At 45.6% G+C, this 13,273-nt stretch overlaps 1 protein-coding gene across 3 annotated transcripts in view; it reads right to left on the minus strand.

The window, feature by feature from the left end:
- FASN (fatty acid synthase) overlaps window positions 1-13,273 on the minus strand; it is a 126,184-nt gene that overhangs the window by 52,686 nt on the left and 60,225 nt on the right. For all 3 annotated transcript variants that reach the window (XM_030205194.1, XM_030205192.1, XM_030205193.1), the window contains 5 exons: window positions 8,486-8,665; window positions 8,191-8,394; window positions 2,788-3,098; window positions 1,992-2,381; window positions 1,187-1,351 (listed from right to left, as the gene is read on the minus strand). In XM_030205194.1, coding sequence (XP_030061054.1) covers window positions 1,187-1,351; window positions 1,992-2,381; window positions 2,788-3,098; window positions 8,191-8,394; window positions 8,486-8,665 — 1,250 coding nt within the window. The remainder of the gene's footprint in view (window positions 1-1,186; window positions 1,352-1,991; window positions 2,382-2,787; window positions 3,099-8,190; window positions 8,395-8,485; window positions 8,666-13,273) is intronic.

The following is a 13,273-nucleotide window of genomic DNA, read 5'->3' on the forward strand; positions in this document are numbered from 1 at the left end:
CTATCACCCTAGTGGTAATCCTGCAGTGTTACTGCTAGGGGTTGATCTGTATATGAAAAGTGATTTTCTTTATATGGCAGATATAGTGGTAGTGTGGCGAAACAGATGGTTTTCAAGCCTGTGAATTCCATTAATATGTTCATGTACTGTATTTCTCTTGTTTGGCCAAAAGGTGGTATTTGTTCTCTGTTTTAAAGCTGTTGCAGAGAAAGCTGCTTTCTTTTCAGTTTAGCCCTGTGGGAAGGCAACCTGCAGTGCCATTGGACAGATACTTTCAAAGTTGGTGCTCTGGCCTCTGAATGGCCCTGGAGTTCAAATCCAGTCAGGAGGTACTGGATTTTCCCCAGTCTCAGAGAGTGAGTGCAGAGGGTAAACATCTTTGCCCTGAGGCCCTGTTCAAGAACTGTGAGCAGTATTTTCCTGAAACTCCCCAGGTGCTACCCAGGTAGTGACAAAGTATCTAGATAGCTTTAATATTGATCCTTATTCAGTTACCTGTTTTTGCTTGTTGTTTTTCTACCTGTTTATTGTCCACTGTTCTATTTCTGTGATAATAAACCCTTAGTTTATTAGTTCTGATGTCTTGGACTAAGAATCCTGGTGATTTGTGTTTTGGGTCTGCGAGTACTTTCTAGGAACTGTGGAACCCCTGGGAGTGTGGCCCCAGTGTCCTAGAAATCACTGGGGAATAACCTGAGAGTGAGAGATTCGCCCAGAGGCAAGAGGAACCCAGTGTGGTGGGGTGGAGGGTTGGCTAGTGTAGAGCACAGGTGCAGGTGGGCCTGAGCAGTGCTGGGGATAGACCCTCCAGGTAGCCACAGGGTTAACCCCAGATGAGTTCTAGGTGTTCCGTGACAGGTAGTAGCAGAAGACTGCTGCTAGGGCTACAGCCATAATTTAAAACCCTGACAGCTTGTATTTTCAGCCAGTTGGGGTAATTTTTCCAGATAAATCACTATTATTTATTGCATTTGTATCCCACATTATCCCACCTATTTGCAGGCTCAATGTGGCTTACATAGTTTTGTTAACATTGTCATTGCAAGGTGACATATACATTTAATGTTGTGTAGAGGTAAAATGAGGGTAAAAGAAGGAGAGGAGTGATTTAGGTAGCTACAGTCGATGTCTAAGTGTCTTAAAATTAACCTCAATGGAACATATTCCAAGAACTGAAAGCTGTTACCTTCAGAGGTTCTACCCAGTTATAGTTTGAATCTTCTACAGTCATGAAGATGGGAATTTTCTCCGGCACCCGCCGATGACACAGAAAGATGACAGAACCATAAAAGGATCTTTTCACTGCAACCAGTTCCAATGACACTTGAGCAAACAGCTGCTCCCACTCCACCTGCCAAGACAAACACAAACAGCTTATAAGCAGTGCGTAACTGGAATGGAGGAGTAACCCTGTGCTTAGAGTGGTGGACTGAGAATCAGGAAAGCCAGGATTCAAATCCCACTTCATGTGACTTTGGGCAAGTCATTTCAGCCTCCAGTGCTTCAGGCATAACTGAGATTGTAAGCCCTACAGGATAGGGACCTACTAATTGCTCACAAGTTTGTAAATCACCTTGAGATCAGATTTGTAAAGGTGAGTCATTAAATGTCACTATTCTTGATTTTTTAAGAAGATTTAGTAGGTGTCTTTTGTTTTAGACAAGGTTGACCAAACTCTCTTCGCGTTCAGGAAGACATAGAGATATGTCAGAAGATAGAAAGTTCTTGTTACCATTTCTTCAGGTACATTTACACCTGCTCCTCGCATTCAGAATGAGATAGGAAGAAGTGGAGATAGGCCAGAGGTCCATGTTACCATTCTTCAGATACACCGACACCTGCACCTCGACCCACTATTTCACCCTTTTCCTGTACAGGATTCCCCTTGGAAAACGTACTTCCAGGCCATGGGTTACATAAAAATCATCCTAATAATTTTCAAGTTCTATAGTGATAGGAAAACACTTAGTCAAAACAGGAAGCTGGCTTACTTGAGATAGGAATCCATGCTTCTGTTCCAGGTCTTGACTTAAAAGAAAGGAGATGGTCTCTCCAAGGGTGTTTCCTTTGAGAAGTGTGTGTAGTAAAACAAATCCTCCCTCTTTTATTGTGGCTGCCATGTTAGTTAGAGCCTGCAGTGGATTTTGGAGAAAGTGGGTGGAACAGTCGCATATCACCAGGTCAGCATTGGCCAGGACCCCTGGGGCAGCATTCTCAGGGTCCCATTGCTCTCTAGAAATTCCAGTCTCCTTCAACCTGCTCTGCTCAGCCAGAAGGACATCTGTTTGAACGTCAGTGGCAATATACTCTAACTGCAGCAAGGGCTGAGTGTTTAAAAGAGCCAGAATACGGAAAGACAGATTCCCGTCTCCTGCCAAAGCCTGCAGAAGAAAAGAAAGAGCGTAAGTAAGAAGCAAAGTTTAAAAAACAGAGGCAAAGATGGGGAACAAGAAGAATCCCCAGTGAGGGGGTGAGAGACATCTCATGAGAGTAGATCAGCATTTCCCAAGTCCACTCCTGGGGTACCCCTTGCCAGTCAGGTTTTCAGGATATCCACAATGAATATGCATAAACTTAATTTCTATACCCTGCAAATCTCTTTCATGCATATCCATTGTGGATATCCTGAAAATCTGACTGGCAAGGGGTACTCCAGGACTGGACTTGGGAAACACTGGAATAGATTATTCAAAGTGAAAGCTGGAAAAAGAGAAGGAGAGAAAAAAATTCTACGGGTATTAAACAAACCGCAGAGTGAAGGGAGATGATTACAAAACTTTAGCTCACCTCAACAATCTTCATTCTGTGACTACTTCTGTTTTCCAGGGCTGTGTCTAGACAGGCTTTCAGCGCCAGAGAATCCAATAAACCATTGATCAGGGGATCCTCTTGAAGACATGCCTTCTCCCGGTTAACCATCTCCTGCAGTTCAGAGTGCAGGTTTCCATTGAGCTCCAGCCGGCAGATCTGGTGCAGAAGATATAGGAGACTCTTCTCGGAGGGCTCAGTCACTGGACCACTTTCTGTAGCATTTAGCCCTGGAATGGCCAGTTTAACCCCATGTTGGGCCATCTTGATTTGTAAATCCCTTATCATCCCTACAGTATCAAGAGATAAGTTATTAACACAAAATGTAATTCATAAAACGTGTGTATTAGGAAACAACCCCCAGCCCTCACAGAAAGCCATAAGTAACATAGTAGATGACGGCAGAAAAAGACCTGCACGGTCCATCCAGTCTGCCCAAGAAGATAAATTCATATGTGCTACTTTTTTTATTTGTACTGTCCTCTTCAGTGCTCAGACCGTATAAGTCTGGCCAGCCCTATCCCCGCCTCCCAACCACCAACCCCGCCTCCCAACCACCAGCTCTGGCACAGACCGTATAAGTCTGCCCAGCACTATCCCTGCCACCCACCACCGGCTCTGGCACAGACCGTATAAGTCTGCCCAGCACTATCCCACCCTCCCAACCACCAACCCCGCCTCCCAACCACCAGCTCTGGCACAGACCGTATAAGTCTGCCCAGCACTATCCCTGCCACCCACCACCGGCTCTGGCACAGACCGTATAAGTCTGCCCAGCACTAGTCCCGCCTCCCAACCACCAGCCCCAGCACAGACCGTATATGTCTGCCCACACTAGCCCCACCTCCCAACCACCAGCTCTGGCACAGACCATATAAGTCTGCCCAGCACTATCCCTGCCACCCACCACCGGCTCTGGCACAGACCGTATAAGTCTGCCCAGCACTATCCCACCCTCCCAACAACCAACCCCGCCTCCCAACCACCAGCTCTGGCACAGACCGTATAAGTCTGCCCAGCACTATCCCTGCCACCCACCACCGGCTCTGGCACAGACCGTATAAGTCTGCCCAGCACTAGTCCCGCCTCCCAACCACCAGCCCCAGCACAGACCGTATATGTCTGCCCACACTAGCCCCACCTCCCAACCACCAGCTCTGCCACCCATTCTAGGCTAAGCTCCTGAGGATCCCTTTCTTCTGCACAGGATTCCTTTATGTTTATCCCACGCATGTTTGAATTCCGTTACCGTTTTCATCTCCACCACCTCCCGCGGGAGGGCATTCCAAGCATCCACCACCCTCTCCGTGAAAAAATACTTCCTGACATTCTTCTTGAGTCTGCTCCCCTTCAATCTCATTTCATGCCCTCTCGTTCTACCACCTTCCCATCTCCGGAAAAGGTTCGTTTGCGGATTAATAAGGAAAGGTTTTTCTCTTTCTCCTGTGCTCATAGTTACTCGTCAAACCAAACTAATGATCAGATGACTCAGTGACACTGCTGTGTCTGCTTTGATTCAGAATGGCATAATAGATGATGGCAGAAAAAGACTAATCAACCATCTACTCTGCCCACTTATTCCAGTACAGGATATCAAGATAGGTTTTTATTTATTTATTTATTGGCCACCTTTATAAAGAGATTCAGCCAAGGCAGTGTATAGCAGGTACAGCCTGACATAAAACTTTGTTTTCTTAACAGCTTTACAACAGTAAAATGACCAAACAAATACAATCAATGAAGAAAACCTGGAGATGGCAAACTGAACTTTAGAAATAGAAGTAGCATGATGTAGAGGCTTATTTTCAAAGAACATAGATTTAGTTACGTGGCGGGGCATTTTCGATATGACGTCTGTGGCAAAACAGTGGGTTGTTAAGCCTGTAAAACTGTATCATTTCTTGAACTGCATTTCTTTAGTTTGGCCAGCAGGTGGTGCATGTTTATGCTTAAAGCTGTTACAGAGAAATGACTGTTCCATCTTTAGTTACTTTAGAAGAAGTAACCTGCAGTGATGTGGCCAGCTACTTTTAAAACTTGTTGTTCTGGGCTCTGATTGGCCCAGGAGCTCAAATTCAGCTAGGATGTATTGACTTTTTCTCCAGTCTTAGCCAGGGAGAAGAGAAAGATCTCTTTGTTGAGGCCCTGTGAATTGTTATATTTGATAACCAGCGAGCAGCTATATGTCCCTAACTGCCCAGGTACTGCTTAGATAGTAAACAAATGTTTAGATAGATTTACAATTGATCCATATTTAGTTACTTGTTACTGTTTGCTGAATGCACCTTTTCTGTTCATTGTTCTAATTTTTCATGACAATAAACATTTTTAGTTTATTGCCTCTGCTTGTCTGGAATGACTAAGAATCCTGGTGGTTTGTGTGTTTGGTCTGTGGGTGCTTTCTAGGAACTGTGGAACCACTGGGAATGTGGCCCCAGTAATTTGGAACATGAGGACAGTGCCAGGCAGACTTTTACAGTCTGTGTCCCGCAAATGACAAGTCATTCAGATATGCTTTGACGGTAACTCCAGTAGTTGGAATGTAAGGACAGAGCCGGGCAGACTTCTATGGTCTATGTCCCAGAAACAACAAAGAAAAGCCATAATCAAGTATATAATATCACGTTCATTATTGATTTAATCTACAATTGAAAATGAATGTTTAAATCATTTTTATTGAATCAATAAAGCAATTTGACAAAATATGGCATTGTTTCCTTTCTGATTAACAACTGGCTGATTCCCACCTTTCCATCCTCCCCCTTTCCCCCCTCCCCCCCCTTTCCCTTACCCCTCCCCTAATGAATGTGACTGTTGGGCAGACTGGATGGACCATTCAGGTCTTTATCTGCCATTACTTACTTACTATCAGGCTTATTTTTGAAAGAGAAGGGCGCCCATCTTTCGACACAAATCGGAAGATAGCCATCCTTCTCCCAGGGTCGCCCAAATCGGCATAATCGAAAGCCGATTTTGGGCGTCCCCAACCGCTTTCCGTCGCGGGGATGACCAAAGTTCCCGGGGACGTGTCAGAGGCGTAGTGAAGGCGGGACTTCGGCGTGCCTACCACATAGGCGTCCTCGACCCACAATGGAAAAAAGAAGGGCGTCCATGACGAGCACTTGGCCGACTTTACTTCGTCCTTTTTTTCTTAGACCAAGCCTCAAAAAGGTGCCCGAACTGACCAGATGATCACCGGAGGGAATTGGGGATGACCTCCCCTTACTCCCCCAAATGGTCACTAACCCCCCTCCCACCCTCAAAAAACAACTTTAAAAATCTTTTGTGCCAGTCTCTATGCCAACCTCATATGTCATACTCAGCTCCATCGCAACAGTATGCAGGTCCCTGGAGCAGTTTCAGTGGGTGCAGTGCACTTCAGGCAGGCGGACCCAGGTCCATCCCCCCCACCTGTTACACTTGTGGTGGTAAATGTGAGCCCTCCAAAACCCACCACAAACCCACTGTACCCACATCTAGGTGTCCCCCTTCACCCATAAGGGCTATGGTAGTGGTGTACAGTTGTGGGGAGTGGGTTTTGGGGGACTCAGAAACACAAGGTAAGGGAGCTATGCACTTGGGAGCAATTTGTGAAGTCCACTGCAGTGCCCCCTAGGGTGCCTGGCTGATGTCCTTGCATGTCAGGGGGACCAGTGCACTATGAATGCTGGCTCCTCCCACGACCAAATGGCTTCAATTTGGTCGTTTCTGAGATGGGAGTCCTCGGTTTCCATTATCGTCGAAATTCAGAAACGACCAAGTCTAAGGACTAAGTCTAAGAGAGGCGTATGTGTTAGGCGGTGAGAGTCTGCTAGGTACGGATGGGGAGAGGGATCTTGGGGTGATAGTATCTGAAGATCTGAAGGCGATGAAACAGTGTGACAAGGCGGTGGCCGTAGCTAGAAGGTTACTAGGCTGTTTAGAGAGAGGTGTGACCAGCAGAAGAAAAGAGGTGTTGATGCCCCTGTACAAGTCGTTGGTGAGGCCCCACCTGGAGTATTGTGTTCAGTTTTGGAGGCCGTATCTTGCTAAGGATGTAAAAAGAATTGAAGCGGTGCAAAGAAAAGCTACGAGGATGGTATGGGATTTGTGTTACAAGACGTATGAGGAGAGACTTGCTGACCTGAACATGTATACCCTGGAGGAAAGGAGGAACAGGGGTGATATGATACAGATGTTCAAATATTTGAAAGGTATTAATCCGCAAACAAACCTTTTCCGGAGATGGGAAGGCGGTAGAACAAGAGGGCATGAAATGAGATTGAAGGGGGGCAGACTCAAGAAGAATGTCAGGAAGTATTTTTTCACGGAGAGGGTGGTGGATGCTTGGAATGCCCTCCCGCGGGAGGTGGTGGAGATGAAAACGGTAACGGAATTCAAACATGCGTGGGATAAGCATAAAGGAATCCTGTGCCGAAGGAATGGATCCTCAAGAGCTTAGTCAAGATCGGGAGGCGGGGCTGGTGGTTGGGAGGCGGGGATAGTGCTGGGCAGACTTATACGGTCTGTGCTGGGGCTGGTGGTTGGGAGGCGGGACTAGTGCTGGGCAGACTTATACGTTCTGTGCCGGGGCTGGTGGTTGGGCGGCGGGGATAGTGCTGGGCAGACTTATACGGTCTGTGCCAGAGCCGGTGGTGGGAGGCAGGGATAGTGCTGGGCAGACTTATACGGTCTGTGCCAGAGCTGGTGGTGGGAGGCGGGGATAGTGCTGGGCAGACTTATAGGGTCTGTGCCAGAGCTGGTGGTTGGGAGGCGGGGTTGGTGGTTGGGAGGCGGGGATAGGACTGGCCAGACTTATACGGTCTGTGCACTGAAGAGGACAGTACAAATAAAAAAGTAGCACATATGAATTTATCTTCTTGGGCAGACTGGATGGACAGTGCAGGTCTTTTTCTGCCGTCATCTACTATGTTACTATATATGTTACTATGACCTAAATTTCAAGATTTGGGCGTCCCCGACCGTATTATCGAAACGAAAGATGGACGCCCATCTTGTTTCGATAATACGGGTTTCCCCGCCCCAGGAAAACTTGGGCATCCCTTTCGATTATGCCCCTCTATGTAACCTTGAAATCACCAGGGATAATTTGAGAGCGGGAGACTCGTCCAGAGGCAGTTGGGACCCAGTTGGTGGGAGAAGGGTTCTAGTGTAGAACACAAGCGGCAGGTGCAGGTGGACCTGAGCTGTGCTGGAGATAGACCCTCTAAGTGGCCGTGGGGTAGAAATGACTTTTCCAGGACCATATGCAGTTGTAAGACTGCCAGACTACACATAAAGCAACATTATCTTGTACTCCATTATCCTGGTGGCCAGACGTACACATTCTCCCTCCAATCGTCCCTTTTCATCACATGTAGAATAGCCTTGAGATTTGCTTACCTTTGCAGTTCTCCAGCACAGCATGAAGTGTGGAAGAAGAGGAAAGACATTCACTTTCAAAGTAGGGAACAAACAAGTATTTCTCCAATAAAGGTGGAGTCTGCTGCTGCTGGCGTCGTGGAGCCACAGTAGCATGAAGGCCTGAAATTTGGACTCCTCCTGCCACAATATTGTCCAAGCAATGATTAACAGCAACTCTAACAACTGGAAGAGAAAATACGCATAGAGTTGAGTAAAGCCATACAGGGCTCTTCTCAGTGTCACACACAAGCACAGGAACTTCCACAATTTTTACCTTCTCTGTTAGCTTCATCAACACAGATTCGTTCCTTGTGCCAGACGGGGTCAATGTACATGGAGCGAATCCTTGTTGGCAATCGCAAGCTACGACCCGTCAGCCCCACCACAATCATTTGCAGCATGGTGTCAAGAAAGGTCACCCAGTTTCCTCTCCACAGCAACATCCCTTTGTCACCTGTACAGAATATAAAATAGACCAGGTTCCTGCATCCAGACTTTCAACCAGAATCTAATCCACAGATAGCTCAAGGCTACAAAGCCTTTCAGATTTTGCTCACCCAACAGAAAGGACTTAACAAGGATCTGGGGTTCCTAGCCCATTATAAACCATAAAGCTGTATGTCTCTGTTGATCACCCCACCCCTCACCTATCCACACCCATCCTGTTAGAATATCAATGATATGCTTTGATGTCCCCATGCATACCTCCTACCCACCCCCATCCTCCCACCCTGTCAGACTGTCATAGTAATGCTTGAATGTTTTCACTTATATACACTGTCAGCTAGCACATTTGCTTATTTCCGATCTGACGAAGAAGGGCAACCTTCGAAAGCTAATCAAGAAATGTATTAAGTTATGTCCAATAAAAAAGGTATCATCTTATTTTCTTTTCCATGTTTTATTTTGTTTGATTTCTATTGATAACCTTAAGAGTGGACTAACACGGCTACCACACTCCTCTACTTAAGATTTTGCTCACTAATTTAAGCCTACTGCAGCTGGATGTCAGTAAAAATCATTCAGTGGCATGTTTAAAATCAGTCAGTTCAGAGTGGACAGGTATACGTGTCACTAAAACCACCATCACAATTTAGAAATAATCTATATCACTGCTGGCATTCTCAAAGAAGAAATAAAGATTGTGCAGACATGAAGAATGGATTATTCCGACTTCCAGAACAGTTTTAAAGCACTCTGTTATAGAGGTGGGACGATTGCACTGCTGCTGCCTGTGCTGTGCCTGTTCTGTGGTGGAGCAGTGTGTATGTGAGCGAGGGAGAAACCTTACACTGTTGTTGCCTATGCTTGGGAGGCCGAGTCCAGAGGAATCTTGCCCCCCCCCTCCCCACCAGCCCTGTTCCTGCTGACTGTTCTGTACTAGGGCTTCATGTACATGTGTGTCTGTCTGAGCATGCTGTTATGCTTTGTGTGTTCTGCAGATATATGGAGAACTTTGGTTTACATGGCTTTGAATCCAGCATCTATAAGCAGCATGAAAATTCATTAAAATAAAAGTTCATATAGTAACATAGTAGATGACGGCAGAAAAAGACCTGCACGGTCCATCCAGTCTGCCCAACAAGATAACTCATATGTGCTACTTTTTGTGTATACCCTACTTTGATTTGTACCTGTCCTCTTCAGGGCACAGACCGTATAAGTCTGCCCAGCACTATCCCCCCTCCCAACCACCAGCCCCGTCTCCCACCACCGGCTCTGGCACAGACCGTATAAGTCTGCCCAGCACTATCCCCGCCTCCCAACCACCAGTCCCGCTTCCCACCAACGGCTCTGGCACAGACCGTATAAGTCTGCCCAGCACTATCCCCGCCTCCCAACCACCAGCCCCGCCTCCCGATCTCGACTAAGCTCCTGAGGATCCATTCCTTCGGCACAGGATTCCTTTATGCTTATCCCACGCATGTTTGAATTCCGTTACCGTTTTCATTTCCACCACCTCCCGCGGGAGGGCATTCCAAGCATCTACCACCCTCTCCATGAAAAAATACTTCCTGACATTTTTCTTGAGTCTGCCCCCCTTCAATCTCATTTCATGTCCTCTCATTCTACCACCTTTGCATCTCCTGAAAAGGTTCGTTTGCGGATTAATACCTTTCAAATATTTGAACGTCTGTATCATATCACCCCTGTTTCTCCTTTCCTCCAGAGTATACATGTTTAGTATGTGGCATAGACTGTATTAAGATCAGCTTTATCATCTTCACCAGACCAGTCTACAACCTGTGGGTCTGCATCCATCGACAAGCAGATGGACCCACAGGTTCTTATCTGGTCTGGTAGGATTCAAGGAAAGAAAATTAGCAGGTAAGAACTAATTTCACCTTTCAATCTATGGGCCTGGCATTTGCATTTAACATAAAGTTTGCCAGATGGTAGATTAATCATCTGTAGGTCAGGAAGTATCAGTCCTATAGTTTCTGAGTCACTATCAGTGGGAGAGGATGAAGAATGGGGATCACAGATTCAATGTGCCTCCCCCATATCTATCTAACTTACTCTATAATTTACTCTATCATTTATCAACTTTAATGCAATACCACTTTGTATTTCTCATTCCGGAAATGGCGATCGCCATTATGGCATAATGTAAGCCACATTGAGCCTGCAAAAACATGGGAAAATGTGGGATACAAATGCAAGAAATTAAATAAATAAATAAAAATATATGCTGTCTCTGCAGCAGGACTGGTGCCAGTGTTTCTGGCACCCCCCCCCCCCTCACACAATCTATAAATCAGTGCTCTCTTTTCTCATTAATACAAATAGCGGGTCACCCCCCCCCCTTTTTCCCCAAAACTCCTTTACCAACTCTGTTCATGATGCTACTATTTAATTAAAGGTTTTCAAGAAGGGTACAGCAGCTTAGGCTTTTAAGCGTTCCTGTTTACAAAATTAGTGATTAATTCACTGATGTCTAACTAGGCACAAACATCGTTCTCAATTGTCAGCAACAGTCTTAGAAGGATCTCTTCACTTTATGCACCTCATATAAAAACATCTCCATCTACTTACTTCCCATGACCACACTCCCTGTCTACACATCCTGCAAATATCCTCATACAAACCTTCCACATTTACTAAACCCACACGCAGAGATACCAGCTTCTCCTCACTAATACAACTCTTACTCCCACACAAACCTTATACATTTACTAAACCCACTTGCTACACATACCAACCTCTCCCCACTAATACCACTCTTACTCCCACACAAACCTTATACATTTACTCAACCCACTTGCCACACATACCAACCTCTCCCCACTAATACCACTCTTACTCCCACACAAACCTTATACATTTACTCAACCCACTTGCCACACATACCAACCTCTCCCCACTAATACCACTCTTACTCCCACACAAACCTTATACATTTACTAAACCCACTTGCCACACATACCAACCTCTCCCCACTAATACCACTCTTACTCCCACACAAACCTTATACATTTACTCAACCCACTTGCCACACATACCAACCTCTCCCCACTAATACCATTCTTACTCCCACACAAACCTTATACATTTACTCAACCAACTTGCCACACATACCAACCTCTCCCCACTAATACCACTCTTACTCCCACACAAACCTTATACATTTACTCAACCAACTTGCCACACATACCAACCTCTCCCCACTAATACCACTCTTACTCCCACACAAACCTTATACATTTACTAAACCGACTTGCCACACATACCAACCTCTCCCCACTAATACCACTCTTACTCCCACACAAACCTTATACATTTACTCAACCAACTTGCCACACATACCAACCTCTCCCCACTAATACCACTCTTACTCCCACACAAACCTTATACATTTACTCAACCCACTTGCCACACATACCAACCTCTCCCCACTAATACCACTCTTATTACCACAGATCCTGCAAATATCCCAACAAAAACTTTACACATTTACTAAACCCATGTGCACACATACCAACTTTTCCCTACTAATACCACTCTTCCTCCCACACACTCCCATCCCTCACACGTGCTAATTCTACATCCCAGTATACCAGTGGTCTTTGTTAATATTTAAGTCAAGGTGAGCCAATAAATATCTTTCTATGTGAGGCCATGACACTGACAAATGTGTGCCAACATCCATCCCCACTGGAACACTGGTCCTCAGTCACACATGCAGAATACAGACAGCACCTCTTCTAATACAGGATAAGTGAGTACAGACCGAAAGTACTAATAGAGACAAAATGCAAACTGAACCCCTCACTTCCCAACTCTGCATGCAGCACAACACCAAATACATTTCCTCCTCTACAGTGCAAAATATAAAGACAGGAAACGTAAATTCTCAAAACTGACAAATTTCAGTCACTAAATTGAAAATACAATTATTTTTCTTACTTTTGTCTGGTGATTTGATTTTTTCAATTATCTAGTTCCTAGTTTCTGGTTCTCTTCCCTGTCTGTGCTCATAACTCTGTTTCTAAGATGCCTGATCATTTGCTATTTCTTTTCTCTCTTCCTTTCTTCTTCACTTACTACCCCACATCCATCTTTGGCACTGATCTTTCATATTCAGCTTTCTTCCATTTTTCTGCCTCCTTCTCAAGTCTATTTAGTTTTCCATCTTTCCCTTTCCTTTCTCTCTTCTCTCCCATCCATGTGCTGCTTCCCCCCCATCCTACCCTTCCATCCATGTGCAGCATTCCCTTTTCCCTACCCTTCCTTATATGTGCATTCCCCCCTTCTCTACCTTTCCTTCCATGTACAGCATTCCCCCCATTCCCTATATGTGCATTTCCCCCCTCTCTACCCTTCCTTCCATGTGAACCATCTTCCCCCTTCCCTACCCTCCCATACATGTGCATTTCAATCATCACTTCCCTTCCTTCCTTCCCTCCATCCATCCATCCATGTGCAGCATTTTCATCACTTTCTTCCCTTTCCTCCATCCATCCATGTGCAATTCCATTACTCTCTTCCCTTCCCATGTGCAGCATTTTCATCACTCTCTTCCCTTCCATGTACAGCATTCCCATCACTGCCTTGTCTTCCC

Source organism: Microcaecilia unicolor, chromosome 6 (genome assembly GCF_901765095.1).
Source record: "Microcaecilia unicolor chromosome 6, aMicUni1.1, whole genome shotgun sequence".
Taxonomy (NCBI): Eukaryota; Metazoa; Chordata; class Amphibia; order Gymnophiona; family Siphonopidae; genus Microcaecilia; species Microcaecilia unicolor.